The sequence below is a fragment of the Oryctolagus cuniculus genome, chromosome 13 (assembly GCF_964237555.1).
Source record: "Oryctolagus cuniculus chromosome 13, mOryCun1.1, whole genome shotgun sequence".
Classification (NCBI taxonomy): Eukaryota; Metazoa; Chordata; class Mammalia; order Lagomorpha; family Leporidae; genus Oryctolagus; species Oryctolagus cuniculus.
Window position 1 is genome coordinate 68897589 of NC_091444.1, and position 19232 is coordinate 68916820.

The 19232-nt window shown below is 49.4% G+C and overlaps 1 protein-coding gene across 10 annotated transcripts in view; it reads left to right on the plus strand.

The window, feature by feature from the left end:
* The window catches only part of FRMD4A (FERM domain containing 4A), a 647838-nt gene that overhangs the window by 529639 nt on the left and 98967 nt on the right, over nucleotides 1-19232 (plus strand). For all 10 annotated transcript variants that reach the window (XM_051820846.2, XM_051820845.2, XM_051820848.2 and 7 more), the window contains 3 exons: nucleotides 1357-1441; nucleotides 14610-14666; nucleotides 15569-15591. In XM_051820846.2, coding sequence (XP_051676806.1) covers nucleotides 1357-1441; nucleotides 14610-14666; nucleotides 15569-15591 — 165 coding nt within the window. The remainder of the gene's footprint in view (nucleotides 1-1356; nucleotides 1442-14609; nucleotides 14667-15568; nucleotides 15592-19232) is intronic.

The following is a 19232-nucleotide window of genomic DNA, read 5'->3' on the forward strand; positions in this document are numbered from 1 at the left end:
CAATCAAGTCACTCCTAGGCTCAGCAAAGTAGGAGGACCATTCTGTCATGTCTGGAAATATTGCAGACCCTGATGTGATGATAATCGTACTGCTGTTATCTGTTGATTGAGACAGTGAATAACTGAATCATTCCAGATCCACTAGCAAACCGAAATGACTCCAGTATATTAATGACACCTGAAAATTGATAGAAGACGCTAATCATTTCGGCTGTAGATAAGAGGTTGCAAACTGGTGGGCTGTGGGCTTAACCTAGCCTGCAGATCTATTCCATTTATCTCCTTCCATGATGGCTGCTTCTTTTGGCCAACAAATTGTTGTTTGGATCCGTTTGTGGTATTTCAGAATGAGTAGGTGGAGGGCCATCGACCAAGTCATGGGAAGCTGCAGCCCAGCGCGAGGGTATCCCAGAGCTGGTCTTTGGCTCCCCCCACCCTGCCCGCCATGGGTTCCAGCCATGTCAGATTGTAAGGATGTTCTAGAAGGTGATAGTACTTGTTTCTTCTCATTTCGCCTTCTACGCTCTCTTGATCTACCCAGTTTCCAAGAGCCAAGCACCCCGCGTCCCCCTGGCCCAGCCTAAGGGTGTCACAGCCACCCACTGAGTCTGCTTCCCCTCCAGCTGAGTTTCAGCCATCTCCATCTACGCTCAACATGCCAGCCCCCACCCCCATCAGTGCAGCCCACCCTGAGACAGCACATTACCTGACTAAGGCATTCAGTAATCTCCCAAGTCCATGTGTAAAGGAACATCTAGCATAAGCTTACATAGTACCAGCGTGTTTGATCTTGACAACATCTGTGAGCTCCACGTGGGTAGACATCCATTGTGAAGAACACTTAGCACAGCACTCTGCATGTGCGCAGAACGAATCCTGCCTCGCCACCTTCAGGAAGACAGGCAGTAGTCATTTCAAAGAGAAATGGGACCTTCCTCCCCTTACTGATGAAGCAGAGGAAACAATCTAGAAAAAAAATCCAGCTGGACAAAGATTACTTCCAAAAAGCCATATGATGGAAACAAATAACACTGTTGAAAATTGGCAAGGAGGTAGGGGAAAAGAAAGTGTAGATGGTCTGGTTGGAGTCGGCTCCAGCAGGTGGAAGGCAGGCCTGGTTCTTCGGCTACTAGGAGGGCTGTCGGGCGTGGCATCCTAACCGGCTATACACGTACGGGAAAACAGCGTGCCTTCCAACAGGAACCACGGGAAGAGCATCCATGGCATGTTTTTCTTTCCTTCATTTAGGATTGGGAGCTCTGTGCCTCATCCCAAGCTGTGTAGCACTAGAGGGTCTCTGTGTAGCTTGCAGGACCTGCTGACCCTGTGGTTCACGTTCTGTTTTTCTTTTTCCAGGTTCTACATAGAGAGCATTTCCTACCTGAAGGACAATGCCACCATTGAGCTCTTCTTTCTGAACGCCAAGTCCTGTATCTACAAGGTAAGAGCCTCGTCCTGCCCCGGTTGACCCTGGAATCTGGAACTCTCATCTGAAGCTGGGAGAGAACCAGACCACGGGCCACAGGGTGATGCTGTTGATTAGAAGTAATTTGTACATTGGTGACTGTGGGCAAGTGGAAACTTCTGGAAACAGAGGGCAGCGGCTCTGTGACGTAGCTTCTTTCCATCCCTTCTGTCTGTTTCTGCTTCCGGGGGAGATGCCTTTTAACCTTATTACAGGTATGGCCGGTGTACTGGTCAACTTAGGCATGGGAAATGTGAGTGACCTCCTTAGAACCAGAAAAGGTATTGACTGTTTTTATATGACTTACCAGCATCAGCCCTAAAGAAGAATTCTAGTAGTAATTTAAGTATGACAGTTTCCTTTCATGGTAAAATACCCAGAAATTTGCCGTCAGAGTCACTTGTAGGTCTGCAGCTCAGTGGCATTCGGCACATTTCACATTGTTACACGACCACCACCACAGTCCATCTCCAGAACTATTTTTGCTTTGCAAATCTGAAATCTTACACCCATCAAGCAATAACTCCCCATCCCCCTGTCCCTTCATTCCTTAGCAGCCGCCATTCCACTTTCTGTCTCTTCGCATTTATTCCAAGTCCCTTGGATAAGTGGAATCATAAGATACTTGTCATTTGTGTCTGGTTCACTTAGCATTGTGTCCCCAAGGTAGCGTGTATCTGAATGCCTTTCTTCTTTACAGTCAAATAGTACTCCATCATGTGTCTACAGACATCTTCTTTAACCCCTTCTCTGTTTCCACCTTTTGGTTATTGTGGCTAATGCTGCTATGTACAGGGATACACGGAGGCCCTGCTTTCAGTTGCGTTTGGTAGGTACCCAAGAAGGAAATGGCTGGCTCATGTGGGAATCCTGCCTTTCCTTTTTTGAGGAGCCTCATGCTGTCTTCCATGGCGGCTGCACCGTTTTATGTTCCCACTAACAGTGCACAAGCATCCCAGTTCCACATCCTCACCAACACTTACTCTTGTTCTGTTGTTGTTTTTCTTTTTTAAATAATAACCACCCTAATGGATGTGACGTAGCACCTGATTGTGGTTTTGACTTGTATTTCCCTGACTGATAGGGATTCCAGGGACCCCCTAGAAAGGAAAGGAAAGACCTGGGGAAGAAGAAGCAGGTGACATAACCCTCCAGGAGCCCTGAGGGAGGGGGATACGGGAGAAACATATACCCTGTAATCTTCAGATGCTGTTGCTTCTGCTGCACTCACCTGGTTTGAGCTCTCTGCATACTTCTGTGCAAAACAGGATACTTCAGTGTCCGTCCTCTGATTGGTTCACATAGGACATCTCATTAGCATATACTTCCCCCAATCAGGGAGAACTTCCTGCCTTAGAAACAGATAAAAATCCAAGCCAGGAAGTCTTGAGATGCAGCTGCAGGGGTAGGCCTCCAAGCTCTGCTCACTACTTCCTTGTCCGTGTGCCTCATTCTTCATGGTCACGAGACAAAGAACCTGCAGAGAAGGGAAGCAGAAACCCAGAAGCGGCGGCACACCTCAGCGGATCTGGCAGAGAAGAGGGCTGCTGCACAGAGAGCTGCTACGTGAGAGCTGTGCCATTCCTGAAGGCCGCATCTCTCCTGGACAAGACGCAGACCCGAGAGACTGGAGCCGCGTGCTCCTGCCCTACCCCTCTAACACTGACCCCGGACCTCCTGCACCACGATGACTCTTCCCGATGTTAATCATCTTCTCATGTGCTCATTGGCCATGTGTGCATCTTCTCTGGAAAAGCGCCTACTTGGAAGACAGTCCTTAACTGATTTGGTCAGTTGCTTGCACAGCATCCAACTCCCCTTGTGTGCCTGTAGTGTTTCCTTTCATTGGCTAACCCCCACCTATCATTCTGCTGCACACACACCTCTCTTGAGGGAGAGGGGCTTGCAAAACCTCGCCTGACTGAGAGCCACTACTGGGGGAACACGTTTATAGGAAACCCCCACTCCACTGGCCAACCCCAGTGCGCGCGTTGTCTTAATCCATTTTCTGCTGCTCTAATGAAGTACCTATGGCTGTTAAGAGGTTTACTTGGCTCATGGTTCTGGAATGTTTGCAGCGTGACACCAGTACTGCTTAGCTCTGGCCAGGGCCTTGTGACAGATGACATCAGAGTGGCAGGAGTGCGTGTGAGAAGGAGGAGGGGTGTGTGCAGACAAGACTGGGTGCAGGAGGTGGCGTGGCTTCAAAGCAACCTGCTGTCATGAGAACAAGTTCAATCATCCCTTCAAGGCCAGCACCCATCCATTCACAAGCAAATAGCTCCTAGGACCTAATCACCATCCCCACAGGTCCCTCCCCCTCAGCACCCCTGCCCTGGGGCCAAGCTTCCAGGACAGGAGACACTGAGGGCCAAATCACGTCTAAACCATAACGCACGTTGTGTCTCAGGGACACAGCCTTCAGCATAGATCTGCCCATTTGCAGGAACAGAGCAGGACAGGTGAAATCCTGCAGTGGGCTTAGGGCTAGTGCTTTGTGTGAATCTTCAAGCACCTTTTGAAATGAATGCTGCCTTGTATCCCTGTTTTCCCAGTGAGGAAGATGAGGCTAGGCGAGATTCACCCAGAGTCACCTGTCTAGTGAATGGTGGCGTCAGTCTGGATTGGAGCAAGTGGCCTGACTCCAGATTGCTGGGCTCAGCTGCAGGGAGGTGTGCGGTGCCCTAGAGAGCGGCCTCTCCTTAGAGTGGAGATTGCCCCCGCAGCACAGAGAACTAAAGCCTAGTACACCTGTTGGTAAAGTGGCCAGTGGGTGGACCCCACAGAGTCTAAGGAGGTCTTTCAGCCTCTATTTTCATTTATAACAAAACATTAAGAAACCTGGGGATCATGACAACCTGCCACACTTAAACACACACAGATGGGAGAGAGAGAGAGAGAGAGAGAGAGAGAGAGAGAGAACAAGCTGAAATGTTCTATGAGCCACCACCTTCCCTTCTGGAAGTACTTGAGCAGGTTCATTGCACAGAGTTTCTCCAAGTGCAAGAATTCAGAATGATGGGTGGCCTGGCAGTGGGCATATTCCCTGTGAGCTGTGCAAAGCCTCACCTGGTGGCAATTTCTGAGCCAGGATATAAACCGGGCTCCGACCCAGAGCACCCTCACGACAGTATTTCTTACTTTTGCCAAATGAAGGAAAAAAAATCACTAAATGCAGTTCCAGATACTTGAAAATTCCTTTCTCACCAAAAGCCCTCATTTTCTCTCTGTTGAGTGGGAATAATAGAAGCAGCCTTAATACCTCACAAATTGTAAGAGGATCTATGGGTTGTGGTTTCTCACGGATGTGAAAGTGCTTCCAAAAAGTTCATTGGAGGGTGAACCAATGGCAAAGGAAGACCTTTCTCTCTGTCTCTCTCTGTCCACTCTGCCTGTCAAAAAAAAAAAAAAAGTTCAGACATGTAAAGTGAGCACTGTCCACCAGGTGGCAGACTCGGGCAGCAAAGTGAATGCTTGGCAGTCCTTGAACCTGTGAAATCATTCTCAAGTCACATAAGAGTTGCCCCGCCCCCAGGGAACTTATACAGACAGGGGATTAAGGGAGAGGGAACGGTGTCTCCCTAAGATTGTTAATGCTGACCTGGAGCAGGACTTCATGGACGCTGAGTGCTCTTGAGATTCCTGGAAAAGAAGAAAGCAGGATAAATCCACAGAACCAAGTATTACAGACTTACCATGTCGGAGGTGAGGGTGCAGTTGGAGCAGACAGCATCCGCTGCCTGCTGACCCGGGTGGAGAAAGTCCTTCCAGAACTCCAGCTCTCTGCACTCAGGCTTGGTCATCAGAACCATGAAAAATGATCCAAGGATGCTCTCTGACATTTGTGTAGGAGCCTCAGGGATCGAAACTAATATTTGCATTTGCGTAGCTTGACATTTAGTGTTTACTGAATGTCCTTCCTCGGTATTATCTTTTGGAGCCGTCAACCTCCAAGTGAAGCAGAACAGGAATCATGAGCTTTCCAGAGGAGAAAGCTGGTGTTCAGAGAGGGCAGGTGGCTTAACTCAGGAAAGACAGGACCGGCAGAGGTTGAAGAGCCGGGGGTAACCTGTTTCACACGGCCATAAATACTAAATACGTAAAGAGGGTGGGAGGCCGTGTAGGGAGGCTGTGCAGGAGTGATCAGGAGTCTGACTTCTGCTGTTGGACACACTCAGGGGCCCTTCCCAGCTCTGCCCCTGGGTAAGTGCAGCACGCGTGGAGTCCTCCACTGTCTCCAAGATCCATCTTCCTTTTGGATTAGACAGAGGTATCACAGGACCCTGAGATGACTCAGCAAGACGCGCACGTTGTGTTATTAGCAACTTGGATTCAGACCCAGTTGTTTCCCTTGGCTGTAGCTTTCTTTCTGCCACCCACACTGCCACCACCTTGGCAAGCCCAGTGGGCAGGGCCAGCCCTGATGCCAGTCATGGCAGGGAAACCAGGGCTTTGCTTACCCAGCCTGAGCCTCCTCCCGGTCTCCCCAGGGAGTGATCCCCCGCAGTGCATAGAATCTTGGGTGTCCAGGTGCTATAAGCTGCATGCCTATTCCTGCTTCTTTCCCATTTCATTCACCTTAAAAAGTACTGATATTCACCGTAATCAGTGTAAGGTATGGTGCATAAAAGTCACGTGATTCCAGGAGACCCCACCACCTGCCACCCAAGATGTGCCACTTTGAACCATGGCAGCTGTTTCTTCTAGTATTTGTCTTGTATTTTTCTAAATGATTGACACAAGGCAATAACTCCGTGGTTTATCCATTTTAGATTTATTGAGTTCCTGTAACCATAGGCAAGGATTAGGGAGTCCCGTAAAACCACCCACACTTTCCCATTCCCTGTGTCCTCCAGTATGATGGTAGCACAGTCATCAGTAGGACGTTGTTATGACTAATTCTAGTGATATCCTACGGTTGTGTTTCCTTTCTCAGACAGCCAGTGTTCTGCCTGAAGGGGGTAAGCGCGTAGCTTTTATTTGCTTAGTGTCTGTGTACCCTTCACTTTCTTTCTAAAAGCTCCCAAATGCATAGGAATCAAGTGTACTAGATAATTCATCAGCCAGGGCCCCTCTCCCTGGTTTTTTTCCGGTTGCCTCTGCCCCCGCCACTGCTGCTGTTTCTCCCAGGACCTCCCTCTTAGAGCCCTCCCTCATCCCTGCTGTCACCCTGGAGGCTCTACCCCAAGATGTCCCTTCCCCAGCTGGGTCTTTCCTGGCCCCAGCTCTCTGTGGGGCCCTTGGTCCTCTGCATCCGGGGTCTGCCTGGTTTGTTTGTTTTACACCATTGTTTTGCTGGAGAACATCCTCCCAGACACCCAGAGAAAGCCCCTGGGGGGAGTGCAGTGGTTGGGTTCTTGCATGTCTGAAAGTCTTCATCCTGCCCTCATATCCAACCAGAATGGAGGTTTCTCTCAGAACGTCAGAGGCGTTGTGGACAAGCCCACCATCCTGGCCACTGTAGGTACCAGCCCCTCCCACTGCACTGGGATCCATCAGGGTCTCCTCTCTCTCACCTGTCCGTCTGGAGCTGCAGAACAGGGTGCCTATGCTGGGTCTCACTAAGTCATCATGCCGAGTATTCCACAGGTGCTTTTGCTAGAGACTTGTATCCTCTTTCAGCCTGGAAGAGTCTTTGTGTTCTCTCTGATGTTGTCTACCCTGTTCTCCCTGCCCTCTCTTTCTGGAGCCCCTCTGATTCTGGGCATGGCCTCCTGCTGCTTTCTGTTTTTAAGATTTTTTATATTTATTTGAAAGGCAGAGTTGGAGAGAGAGAGAGAGAATCATCCATCCACTGGTTCGCCCCCTATATGGCCTCACTTGGTGGGGCTGGGGCTGGGACTGGGCCAGACGGAAGCCAGGAGCCAGGAGCTTCTTCTGGATCTCCCAAGTGGGTGCAGGGGCCCAAGGTGCATTAGCTGGGAGCTGGATCGGAAGTGGAGCAGCCAGGAATCAAACCAGTGTCCACAAGGGATGCTGACGCTGCAGACGGTGGCTTAACCCACTGCCCCAGCACCACAGCTCCGGCCCCTCCTGCTGCTTTCATACTTTGTCTCCACAGTTTTCTATCTCTGCCTATGTATTCTGATTTCTGGAAGATTTTGTCAGTATTATCTTTAATCTCTTCTATGGAGTTTTTCATCTTTGCTGTCATGTTTGAAAATTTCTTACCTTTCTCTTTCTTTCTCTCCCTGTCCACTCTGCCTATCAAAAAAAAAAAAAAAAAAAAAAAAAAAGGCCGGCACCACGGCTCAATAGGCTAATCCTCTGCCTGCGGCGCCGGCACCCCAGGTTCTAGTCCTGGTCAGGGCGCCGGATTCTGTCCTGGTTGCCCCTCTTCCAGGCCAGCTCTCTGCTATGGCCCGGGAGTGCAGTGGAGGATGGCCCAAGTGCTTGGGCCCTGCACTCTATGGGAGACCAGGAGAAGCACCTGGCTCCTGGCTTTGGATCAGCGCAGTGTGCCAGCTGCAGCGCGCTGGCCACAGCAGCCATTGGAAGGTGAATCAATGGAAAAGGAAGACCTTTCTCTCTGTCTCTCTCTCTCACTGTCCACTCTGCCTGTCAAAAAAAATTTCTTATTTATCTAGTGTTACCTAATGATAGCATTGATAATACTAATTATCACACACAGTCTCTCTGTTTCTTTCCTGTCTTTCTTTTTCCTATGTGTCTTGATCCCCATCTTCACTGGAGGCCTTACACAGTGTGTGTTAATCCTGATCTGTCCATTCATCTTTCAGAGTGAAGTACTTGCAGGGCGGGCGTATGGCACACCGTTAAGGTGCCTCTTCAGTCTGCGGCATCCATCTAAGTGCCTGGCTTGAATGTTGCCTCTGCTTCCAATCCAGCTTCTTACTAATGCAAACCCTGGGAAGGCAGCAGATGATGATGGCTCAAGTCCTTGGATCCTTGCCACCCACGAGGGAGAACTGGATGGTGCAGCCCAGGCTCAGCTGTTGCAGGCATTTAGGATGAACCAGAGTTGGAATATCTCTCTTTCCACTCTCTCTCTCGGCCTTTCAAATAAATTGAAAATAAGTAATAAGTATTTTTTCAAGGGTGAGGTATTTAAAAGCGACCTGGGTGCTCCAAGGTCCAGATCTGAGTGTCCTGCTGGTGGCGTCCCCAGAGTGGCTGGGAACTCCTAGTCTTGGTGGCTGAGGTCTCTCTCTGCAGCTCTCCACTGTCGCCAGAGAAGACCCTTGCAGTTCTGGTCAGGGTGGGGAACAGACTTCCTGTTAATTCCCGTTTCCTTCATCTTCTCCATCGAGCAGACTGCTTGGTGTCTTCAGCATTAGCAAAGCAAGGAAAGGTGCTGTGATGCTCTCTTGTTTCTCCTTCCCTTGTATCCCTCTAGTTTTTAACAGAAAGACTGAGAAGACGTAGTCACCATCCATCCAAGCCGCAGAAAATTAAAATGTGCTTGTGAGCCATCGGGGCTCTGATTGTCCACCCAAGTGGAGCAGGAAGAAGTGGAAGGGTGTCACTGAGCACCCACGTGGCCCAATAGCATTGCTGTCACCAGGGTGACAGGTGGACAGTGCAAAGGAAGCTTACGACCAAGGCGGCTGCTGTGGGAAGGGCCCCTGGGGAGCCTGTCTGGGGTGTTGCGAGTCCCTTGGGGGGAGACCCGTGAGGACGCAGACCTCTCCTCCCAGGCTCGTTCTGCCAGGTCTCCTCTGTCTTCAGATGTGGCTCCTGTTGTCAAGGGAAGCGGCCCATCATCGGCCCCCATAGGAGGCAGCGGGCTTGTTGTGGGAGACGGGAGCGATTGGGTGCGTGCGGATGCTGCAGGCTGCTCTGAGCTCTGCACTGACAGAATGGAACCTCTGACAGAAGCTGGTCTTCGTACTCATTCCCCAGAGCCTTGCAAGCAGCTGGATTCCAAAATGATAACATCTGTTTAATTGTTTGCAAGGATTCCCCCAGTGATCGACCCTAAAGTTATCTGGGAAATAAAGAAATCTTAGCTCCATCCCCCAGTCTTCCTTACATACAAGAGAGATTTTTGAAAAACTTGGTGCTGATGTTGAAAACCTTCTATTTCCATTTACTTCCAGGGAGGAGCAATTTGATACTGCCTTGATTTGGGTTCCCTGATGTGAGTGGCTGGACAGAGTAAGCAGATGTGCACTTAGGAGTCTCATGTTGTAACTGCTGAATCTTGCCCTGGCCTGAAATAATTGATCACTTGCTCTTTAAATCTGTTCATGGCATTGAAATTACACTTCACCTTTAGACTTGTCTTGTGCATCAGTGAAAGCAAAGGTCACGGGACCCATGGCTGCCATCTGAAGACGGCTTCTTGGGGCTGGGGAAGAAGCTGGCATTGTCATTCTTCCAAGTGGATTTTACAGTCGCCTTCCCTAAGCCGTCACTGTACTAGGTGCATGCCCAGTGCTCAGCAAACAGTGTTTGAGTGTTTGCTTTCCAATTCCAGGAAGCCAGGATTTGCATATTTCCTGGCAATCACCAAGGTTAGGGGGACACGCACGCATGCCCTGAGAGCAGATCATGATAGAAAAGAAAAAGCCCCAAATTCCTGCTTCATGTGTGCTGATGGGGACGGGGTGGGGAAGGGTGGGGAGGTCTTGCTGAGCCTCATTTTCCAAGCTGTCTGCATTGGCCTGGGAACTTCACCAGTAGGTTGAGATGATTATCCTTGGGCCACTGTGCCATTAGGTGTAAATGTAGTCACTCCTGTGGATATTCACATCCGTGGTCTTTATCGAAGCTCTTCCAAGGGCTTCGTAAGTGAGGAGATGAAGTCACCTCATCTGTAGGTGGGGGAAACAAAGCCGAGAGCGCAGTCCCACGGCAGGCACTGCGGAGCCAACGTAAACATCAGCTTCTGCCTCCCAGAGCGAGCCCCATCGCTCGGTGTGGTGGGCCCGGGACTCGTGCTTGTAACCTGCGGGAGGACAGAGAGGGATCTACCTTTCAGCTTTCCAGGAACAGCCACACTGACCCATCGTCTTGGCTGTGCTAAGAGGTCTAAAACAGAGATCCTATGGGGGCCGTCATAGAGGCTGCGTGCAGTGGACGATATGAGAAACCCTGATCCTCAGAACGAGTCGCAGCTCAGCGAGAGTGGTGGGAGACAGACATGAAGTGACTTGACTGCTGAAAACCTGGCAGGGGACTAAGAAAGAGGAGGAGTTGTGCAAGATCCTGTCAGTCTTACCCTGCACCGCAGCCCCTGGTTGCCCAGGGCAGCTTCGTGTCATTTGGATGGGTTGTGCAATGAGGCATGACAGCTCACACAGCCGCCAGAGGACAGGCAGCGAGCTGGACTGAGTGTGGGCACCGTGACCTACTTTGATGGCATGCGCTGGCTTAGGGTTCTCCGGAGAGACAGAACCAACAGGATATAGATCCACAGAAGGAGGTTCATCACCAGGGGTCATTGGCCCACGTGATCATGGGGGCTGCTACACTCTCTGGGGAATAAACCAGAGGATTCTCTCTCTCTCTCTCTCGTTCTCTCTATGTGTAAAACTTTGCCTTTCAAATAAATAAAAATGTAAAGCTAAAAAAATAAATTAAAAAAAAAAGAACAGTAGCAAACAATTGGTGAAGATTCCTTTGGAAGACCCTTGGGTCAGTCCTGCCTGAAAGTGTTTCTGAGTGGACTGGGCAGAAGTTGTCCTCACTGGAGTCTTCTGAGCCTACTGTGTGTCCATAAATCAGCCATCTTACACTGCAACTCCTGACCGGGCAGGAACGTTTTCCATTAAGAGTGTAACGACCACCACCAGGGCTCTCAGAGCCAAGAGGCCCTGCAGCTCTCGGGCTGTTGGAGAACATCTGGGAGGTCTCATGGGCTGTTGGTTCGGAACACCAGGGGTCCCCAGATGGAAATCGTTCTAAGGATATCGTTAACCACTGTGCAGCCCATCAGGGACCTTGAGCCTCTTCCTTTCCCTGCATCGTCACCTGGGGTGGAAAAATGCTGAGCGCATGCTCAGAGCATGCACACACACACACACACACACACACACCTGCAGATGGCCACCTTGTGTGCCCTTGCCATTTGTCAAAGATCAAAGGAAGCAGCACACATGGTTCCCGAATAAGGAAAACAGATGCCCACAGTGCGCAGTAGCCAAGATTTCCCATTCTCTTCCCCTGGCCAGCAGGTCTCAGGACAGAATGATGACCCGTCCAGCAGAGGCCTAGGCCAGATGTAGCTCAGCAGACACCCCTGTTGCAGCCCAGCCTCACCTGGGTCTGAGAGCGCTGGGGGCTCCGGTGCAGGGCTACGGGCTGCCGGAGCACAGAGGACCGGTCCCGCCAGCTTCTGCAGCTTATAGCTACCCATCCGTCTTTTGTGAAGAGTCTCCTGCTCCCTCTCCTCCTTCCCGACTTTGTCCTCGGTCAAGGGGAAAGCCCAGAGCCCCAGGATGGTCTGGGATGTGTTTACATGCACTCCGGAGGCTCTCGCTCAGTTCATTGTCTCTGCTTGAGCAAAAACACGTGAGAGAAGCTGCCAGAGAAGTCAGATGAGAAAAAAGATAGATGCATTTTCCCTGTTGGGTGGCAGCACCTCCTGACAAGAGGATCCCTGGAAATATCTCCCAACCCTCGGCGGGGAGCTCGGTGTCCAGGTTGTGAAGTGCAATGGGAAATCTGTGGAGTGGGCACAAAGTTGAGAGCCGTATTCTGTCACAGTGAAATCTCAGATCACCTAAGAGGGCGAGGGTCAAAGGAAGAAGCAGTAGACGAGCAAGAGGCATCAGGACTTGGGCAAAGCAGTGATGATGCAGCTCTCTTTTAAATCAGAATTTGCAGGTGTGAAGTGTGTGCAGTGCCTGGAACGCCACGTTCATTCATCCTTGGCCCTCCTCCTGGCCACGTTTTGCCTCTGGCTGGTTTTGATGCCTTCCCTGGGAGATGGTCATGGTCAAGGAAGGTGGAAACTCCCCCCAGGTAAAAGTGCTGGCCCCTACGTACCCCGGGGACAGCTACGGGGGGAGAGAAGGTGCGTGAAACAGGTTAGACATTGAACGGTGCATTGATGGCAGCTTTGCTGTGGCTAGTCCTGCATTACAGTTAATATTCACCACCAGTCCCTCAAACATGTAATGGACTGTGTAAACTAAAAGACCTTCCTCCTTGGGCTCTGCCCCTGCAACCCCACCCCCCAACAAGTAGGGCATTTTCTTTTACCAGATGAATCAAGTAGTCAGTCAAGACCTGTGTTCCCGCCTAACCGAAAGCTACTTTCTGCTGGTTGGGTTTGAGTTGCACAGTAGATAAGCTTCTTGGGGGATGTTAACCATTAGCCATCATTGGCTGCGTGCTTCCCTGTAGGGGTAAATGTTTGACAGGAGAGCACACAGTTCCGATAACACTAGGGGGGACCCCAGGAATGCATCCAGGAAGCCCAGCACTGGGAATGAGATTGACGTGGGGAGAGCAGAAAAGATCCATTGTGGAAACCCTGGTGCTCGAGAGTTTCTGTTAAATCAGTTGCGCACTGTTAAATGATTTACATTCCGATGGGACCTGGTAATCCCAGGTCTGCAATTCCAGACATTCTTCCGCATCCCAGCAGTGACAGTCTGTATCAATTACCGCAGCCAGGGAGCTCTCTCGGCTGGTCACACACAAAGAATGGCTGTCCCCCGTTCTCCCACGTGCTCCTGTTACATCTCTTAGCCCGCACTTCTCAGGTGGCTGGTCTGGGAAGCATAATTATCCGCCTTGGAAATCCTCAGGCCCCAAGGAGCCTAAATGATAGCCCTCCTCCAAGATATACTTGGAGGCTTGCTTCTGTACAGGGGCCAACTATGGACAGTCCCCGAACTTGATGAATTCGAATGTGGTTTGTAACTCCGTTGGAAAGCTTTTCCTCCTTTAGCTGACTTGGATTATGTAGAGCTATTGCTCTTGAGCCTATCTATGTTGGCCGAAGCTGAGACACACAATGGATGAGAGATTGGGGGGCTGTTTCCAGCCCACAACTGCTGTGAAGGCCCTTGATGCTGGGCAAGTCCCTTAGTGTTTTTGGATTTCCCTTCTCGAGAAAAGCAGAGGGCTAGGATAGCTGCTTTCTAAATCTCTCCTGGCTCTTTCTATCATGCAGTCACTCACTATACGATGCAAAGATATTAAGGAAAGAAAAATATGGGAGTGATTGAAAAGGCTCACAAAAAAGTAAAATAAAGGAAAGTGTATGTTGGTGCAAAAATTTCTAAAATCTAGAGCTGATGGGGTGGCTTGGGGGCTTCAGCCACCGCCACCTGCAACACTGGCATCCCATGAGTGCTGGTTTGAGTCCTGGCTGCTCCACTCTGCTAATGCGCCTGGGCAGCAGATATGGCCCAAGCTCTCGAGCCCCTGCCACCTTGGGAGACCCAGATGAAGTTCCTGGCTCCTGGCTGCAACCTGGCCCAGCTCTGGCTGTTGGGGCTATTTGAGGAGTGAACCAGCAGGTGGAAGATCTGTCTCTCCCCCTCTCCTTTCCCCCCTCCCTCTCCCTCTCCCTCCCCCACTCTGTAACTCTGCCTTTCAAATAAATAAGCTTTAGAAACAAATTCTGAAGTCCATGCATAGTTTTTTTGTAGCATGCATTATTTTCATGAACTTTTCAAAGACCCCTTGTGTGTGTGTATTTTAAAAATTCTTAGACCAACATAAATTTACCTTTAATTGTGCTTTTCCGTGAATTTTTTGAACTGTTCTTGTAGAGACAGACATTTGTACTTAAGTGCAACAACAGAACAGCCTACCGTCAATTAATGTATTAGTATTGCCTGCTGCTTCCTGGATTCCCTTTGTCACTTAACGTGTGAGTGATGTAGATACAATGCTGTACACGTGTAAGTCTATTAAGAGGATAAATGCCAAGCTCTAGTGATAAGATTAAGAAGTCTGTCAGGTTTGTGGACATCTGGGAACTGGCCCACCCCTTAATTTCTCATCCAGATTTGAAGATGAGGCCTTGAAGATGGCCGTGTAGGTCTAGCACCACCGGCCCCTTCTGGCTAAGAGCTATAAAAAACGCTGTCAGTAAGCGTGTGAGACCAGGGGATTCCGAGCAGCAGCTGCAGGGACTGCGGGTGTCTGGGGTCTCCAGGAAGTCGAGAGGAGTCGTCGATCAGGAACAAGCTGACCGTTCCTTGCTGGTTTTCCCTTCCAGGAGCTTATTGACGTCGACAGTGAAGTGGTGTTTGAATTAGCTTCCTATATCTTACAGGTAAGTGGCTCCCTCCTCTGTAACCCAAGGCCATACACAGAAGGAAGAAGAATCGAGACTTTCCGTGCATGGCCCATAGCCTTCTCTGTCTTTGATCAGCTGAACAATTTCTAGCCACAGGTTGGGAAGAGCTGCCGGGATCAGCGAAAGCATGGCAGTAAATAGGGGCTTCTCATTTTACAGAATTCTGGGACCACCCAGCTCTGTAAAGGCAGGTTGTATGTCTGAACTGAGCCTGGGAGAAAGGCCCTGTTTCCTCTCTTGGAGCCAAGAGAATAGCTAGAATTGATCATCAAAGGGTCACCTTCGTGACCCCCTAGAAAGAAAAAGAAAAGGATGTTAGCAAAAAAAAAAAAAATTTACAGAGTATTAGCTATACGAATGGCAAGGTGAGTTGAAGTGATGTCATTAATATATCCCTGCAACAAATTTAGGGAACAAAACTGCTGTGTTCACAGCATTATGCGAGAGTCACTGAAGTTTCTGTGGCCCCGGGCTCCGGAATCCTTGGTATAATTGGGAAATAGCCCATAATACCAAACACAGCAACAAGTGACACAAGAAATAGAGGTTTCTTCCAGACACTTGTTTGGAATCTGAATTTTTAACCTGGAACAAGTTAGACCAGAGCCTAGAGGTGGAATCTTGCATCTTGTCATTGTGGAATCTCTTTCTTCGTCTATGACTTTCAGAAGTTTAACTTCAGATGTGATGTGTGTGGAGCAGGTGCACCAGCTCCCCTTTATTTATATTCCTGTGGCAAATGGGGGGACAGCAGGTTAGCGGTCTGAAGGTAAACTTAGCTCATTGCCTGGGGAAGTGGCCCTGACCATAGAATTACTTTAAAATTGGTAACTCTGGATTAGTGTGTTTCACTCATGTTGAATTTTTTTCTCTTCTAGGAGGCAAAGGGAGATTTTTCCAGGTGAGTTTGCACAACAATTTTTTTTTTTTAAACATATATTCTGTTGCTCCTCTTCTGAAAGAAACTGTTCAACTTGTGCTTGGTAGAAACACAGTCTACTCAAATATTTATTAGGGGCTCTCAAAAATAGTCAACTGATGCAGACACAGTGTCTTAGCAAAGGGGAGATTCTGCACTAACTGCAAAGCCGTGAGGTCTGTAAGATGCTGAGATCAGAGGCCGGTGTCCCCCACGGCCATTGTCCTGAGGTTTGCTGGGTTGGTCACCTGCTTCCTTGGAGCCTGAATTACTGCCACAGGGCGAATGTGGCTGCAGACAGCCTGACAGTTTAGTCCCTGACCCCCAGAAGACAAAAATGCCACAGCCCAGAGGTAGTTTCGTTCATGAAAATTAAAAAAAAAAAAAAAAAACTTCTTTTTTCCTTCTTTCTCAGGACGCAGAGGAAACATAAAACACACTTACCTAGTGGGAACCTGATAACGGCTTTAACAGCCCTACAGAACCGCAGACTTGACACTTGTCATTCATTGCAGGATGCACTGCCTGTTGACCAGCAAGGCTGAGACGCCCAGCTGTCTCTCCTGGTCATCACCTCAGCCTTCCCGAGTGGCCATCGCCAGGAGACCTGTGCTCCAAGGCAGACACTATTCTATGTCAGACTCCTCTGAGAAAAATCTAGAATGGCACATTCTTAACATTCAAGGCTTGTAGGCGAAAAGAGAGTAGGCAGAGGGTCCAGGCGTACAATTCTGAACCATCAAGAGGCAGTTGATAAATTGGTATGAAGATGAAACCATCATACTCTGCTCCACCAAGGAACGTGTGTGTGTGTGTGTGTGTATGTGTGTGTGTTGACCAGTGCTCTGGGGGATTGCACCTGTAAGTGCAGTCCAGACTACCTTAGTTGATGACCTTCCTGCCTTTGCCTGTTTTTGTCAAGTGTAGACACTGCTCTCTAAAGTCTTAAGACCACCTTCTCTCTCTGCTCTCCCTGTGCCTTGTGAGATTTTCCAGCAAAGCCTGGAGCAGAGGCTCCTGGTCAGGTATCTCAGCAAAAGCAAACATTGTTTCACAGTCTGAGACCGAGGTTGACAAACTCCTTGTGTAAGGACCCGATGGTCTGTGTGTTGGCTCTTGCAGGCCACGTGGTCTGGGTCACAGTTACTCAGCTCTTCTTAAGTGCCGAAGCAGCCACACATGACAGGTACATGAATGAGTGTATTCGTGTTCCAGTAAAACTCGATGGATGTGGAACTTTGAGTTTTTTATAAATATCTCAAAATATTCTTCCTTTGATTCCCACCTCCCCCCCCCCGACACACACACACACACACACACACACACACACGATTTTAAAAAGTAAAAGCCATTCTTAATTCACGGGCAATACAAAAACAAGCAGAGGACTGGATGTGACCAGTGGGTTTGTCCCTGATCTAAAAGTCAGCTCAGTTTGCACATATTTGCCTAAGGAAACCTCTGGGTCCCCTTTGTTTGGGCTTCCCAGGCATTTTGTACAAAGCAGAGGGAGTCGCATTTCTGAGTAGGTAATGAATGACCAGAAGGAGCCTTAGCTGGAGACCTTGAACTTTCTAGGTGGCCAGCACCCGCTTACCAAATTCCTCCACTGAGCTGTTTTCAGGCCGGAGAAACTTTTACTTTGTTACTTCCTTTTATTATAACTTACTTTGTCATGACCGTAATTTGGGGTTGGAGTTTGGGGTTTTGATAAGCACAAGTCTGTATCTCCTTAAAAAGATTTCTAGTGTCCCTTGAAAAATGGTTTAAAACCCACAAATCCAGCAGATTCCAGTGTCTCATCTACTCACTCTGAAGATGCTTTCTTCTCCCTTTGCCTTCCACTGGCTCCAAACTCCACTGTAAATGTTATTTATTTTTGCGGGTGCCCTGACAGGATGGAATGTGCACTGGGGCTGGCGTGATCTGGCCCCACAGATCCTGGGAACGCGGGGCCACAGGCATTGCCAGGGAGGAGGAAGTGCAGGCCTGGCCCTGCAGCAGTTCCTGGCCCTGTAATGAGCTTGAGGAATGCCAGCCTGTTGGCTGGATTGAAGATAGAAAGGATCCTGGTTGGGCTTCATTTGAGCGCTGCCTAGCAGGTTGTTTGCAAGAGCAGCTGTTGGGGAGGGGAAGGTCACACGGAAGGTGGGGGTGGTGTGTTCCATGGGGATCCCTGATAAACCCCCTGTTTGCTGCAGCTGGCCTGTGGTTAGTAAAACTCTCTTCGGCGGTCCAGAGAAAGTCACCTGGAGTTCTGGGGTAACGGAAGTAATTCTCAGTCTTCTGTGGGTGCGCGTCTCTTCCCACCAAGCACAGAAGTTGATCGCATTTGGTTTGGTGGTTGCACGTCAGGCGTGCTAGAAGTCCCATTCTCCCAATTTAGAGTTGTAGGAAGCTGTCCTAGCAGCATGAACAGTTAGTATGTGACTGTACAGCCTTAGTTGTATTTAACTGAATGGCTTTGACTTATCAACATGCCTTGCACATGTAATAAAAATGACATCAATAAAATAAGAGATCAGTGTAGGACACAGAGAGCCCTGGGACAGCTGCTTCTGGAGGGCTCCAGAAATCTGTACCTCCACATAGATCCCCAAATTCCACTACCAAATTAAGGTAAAATAGGTAACAGAAGTATTGCTTCTATGGCCTGACAATGTTTCATTCATTGCAACATGTGTATGTATAAAATCACAGCCTAGGGACTAATTCTGTCCCAGTTGCTCCTCTTCCAGTCCAGCTCTCTGCTGTGCCTAGGGTCTAGTTCTAAGATATTTTAAGATCTAGGGCCTCAAATTACCCTTTTCAAAAAAAATATTTATTTTGAAAGGCAGAGTAATGGAGAGACAGAGAGAAAGGAGACAGAGAGAACGAGAGAGATCTTCCTCTGTTTGACTTCTGAAATGGCTACAGTGGCCAGGACTGGTCCAGGCTGAAGCCAGGAGTCCAGAACACCATCTGGGTCTCCCCTGTGGGTAGCAGGGGTCCAAGTACTTGGTCCATCTTCTGCTGCTTTCCCAGGTGGGTTAGCAGGGAGCTGATTCAGAGACACGGCTTCTGGGGCTTGACATCAGTACTCCAATATGTGGGGTGCCAGCATTGCAGAAGGGACACCTTAACCCATGGCACCACAATGCCATCCCCCAAATAACCTTTTTTTTTTTTTTTGACAGGCAGAGTTAGACAGTGAGAGAGAGAGACTGAGAGAAAGGTCTTCCTTCCGCTGGTTCACCCCCCAAATGGCTGGTACGGCCGGCATGCTGCGCTAGTCTGAAGCCAGGAGCCAGGTACCTCCTCCCGGTCTCCCAAGCAGGTGCAGGAGCCCAAGCACTTGGGCCATCCTCCACTGCCCTCCTGGGCCACAGCGGAGAGCTGGACTGGAAGAGGGGCAACTGGGACTAGAACCCGGCGCCCCTATGGGATGTCGGCGCTGCAGGCGGAGGATTAACCAAGTGAACCATGGCGCCGGCCCCAACCTTTTGAATTAATGATCACACACAGAAAGCAAAGTAACTTTTTCATAGCCTGAGGGGCCCTAAATCCGTAACTTGCTAAAAAGGCTGTTTTGCCCAGGAAGCTATTACCCTGTATGTTTACGTTTCAGTGACTATAGGGATATT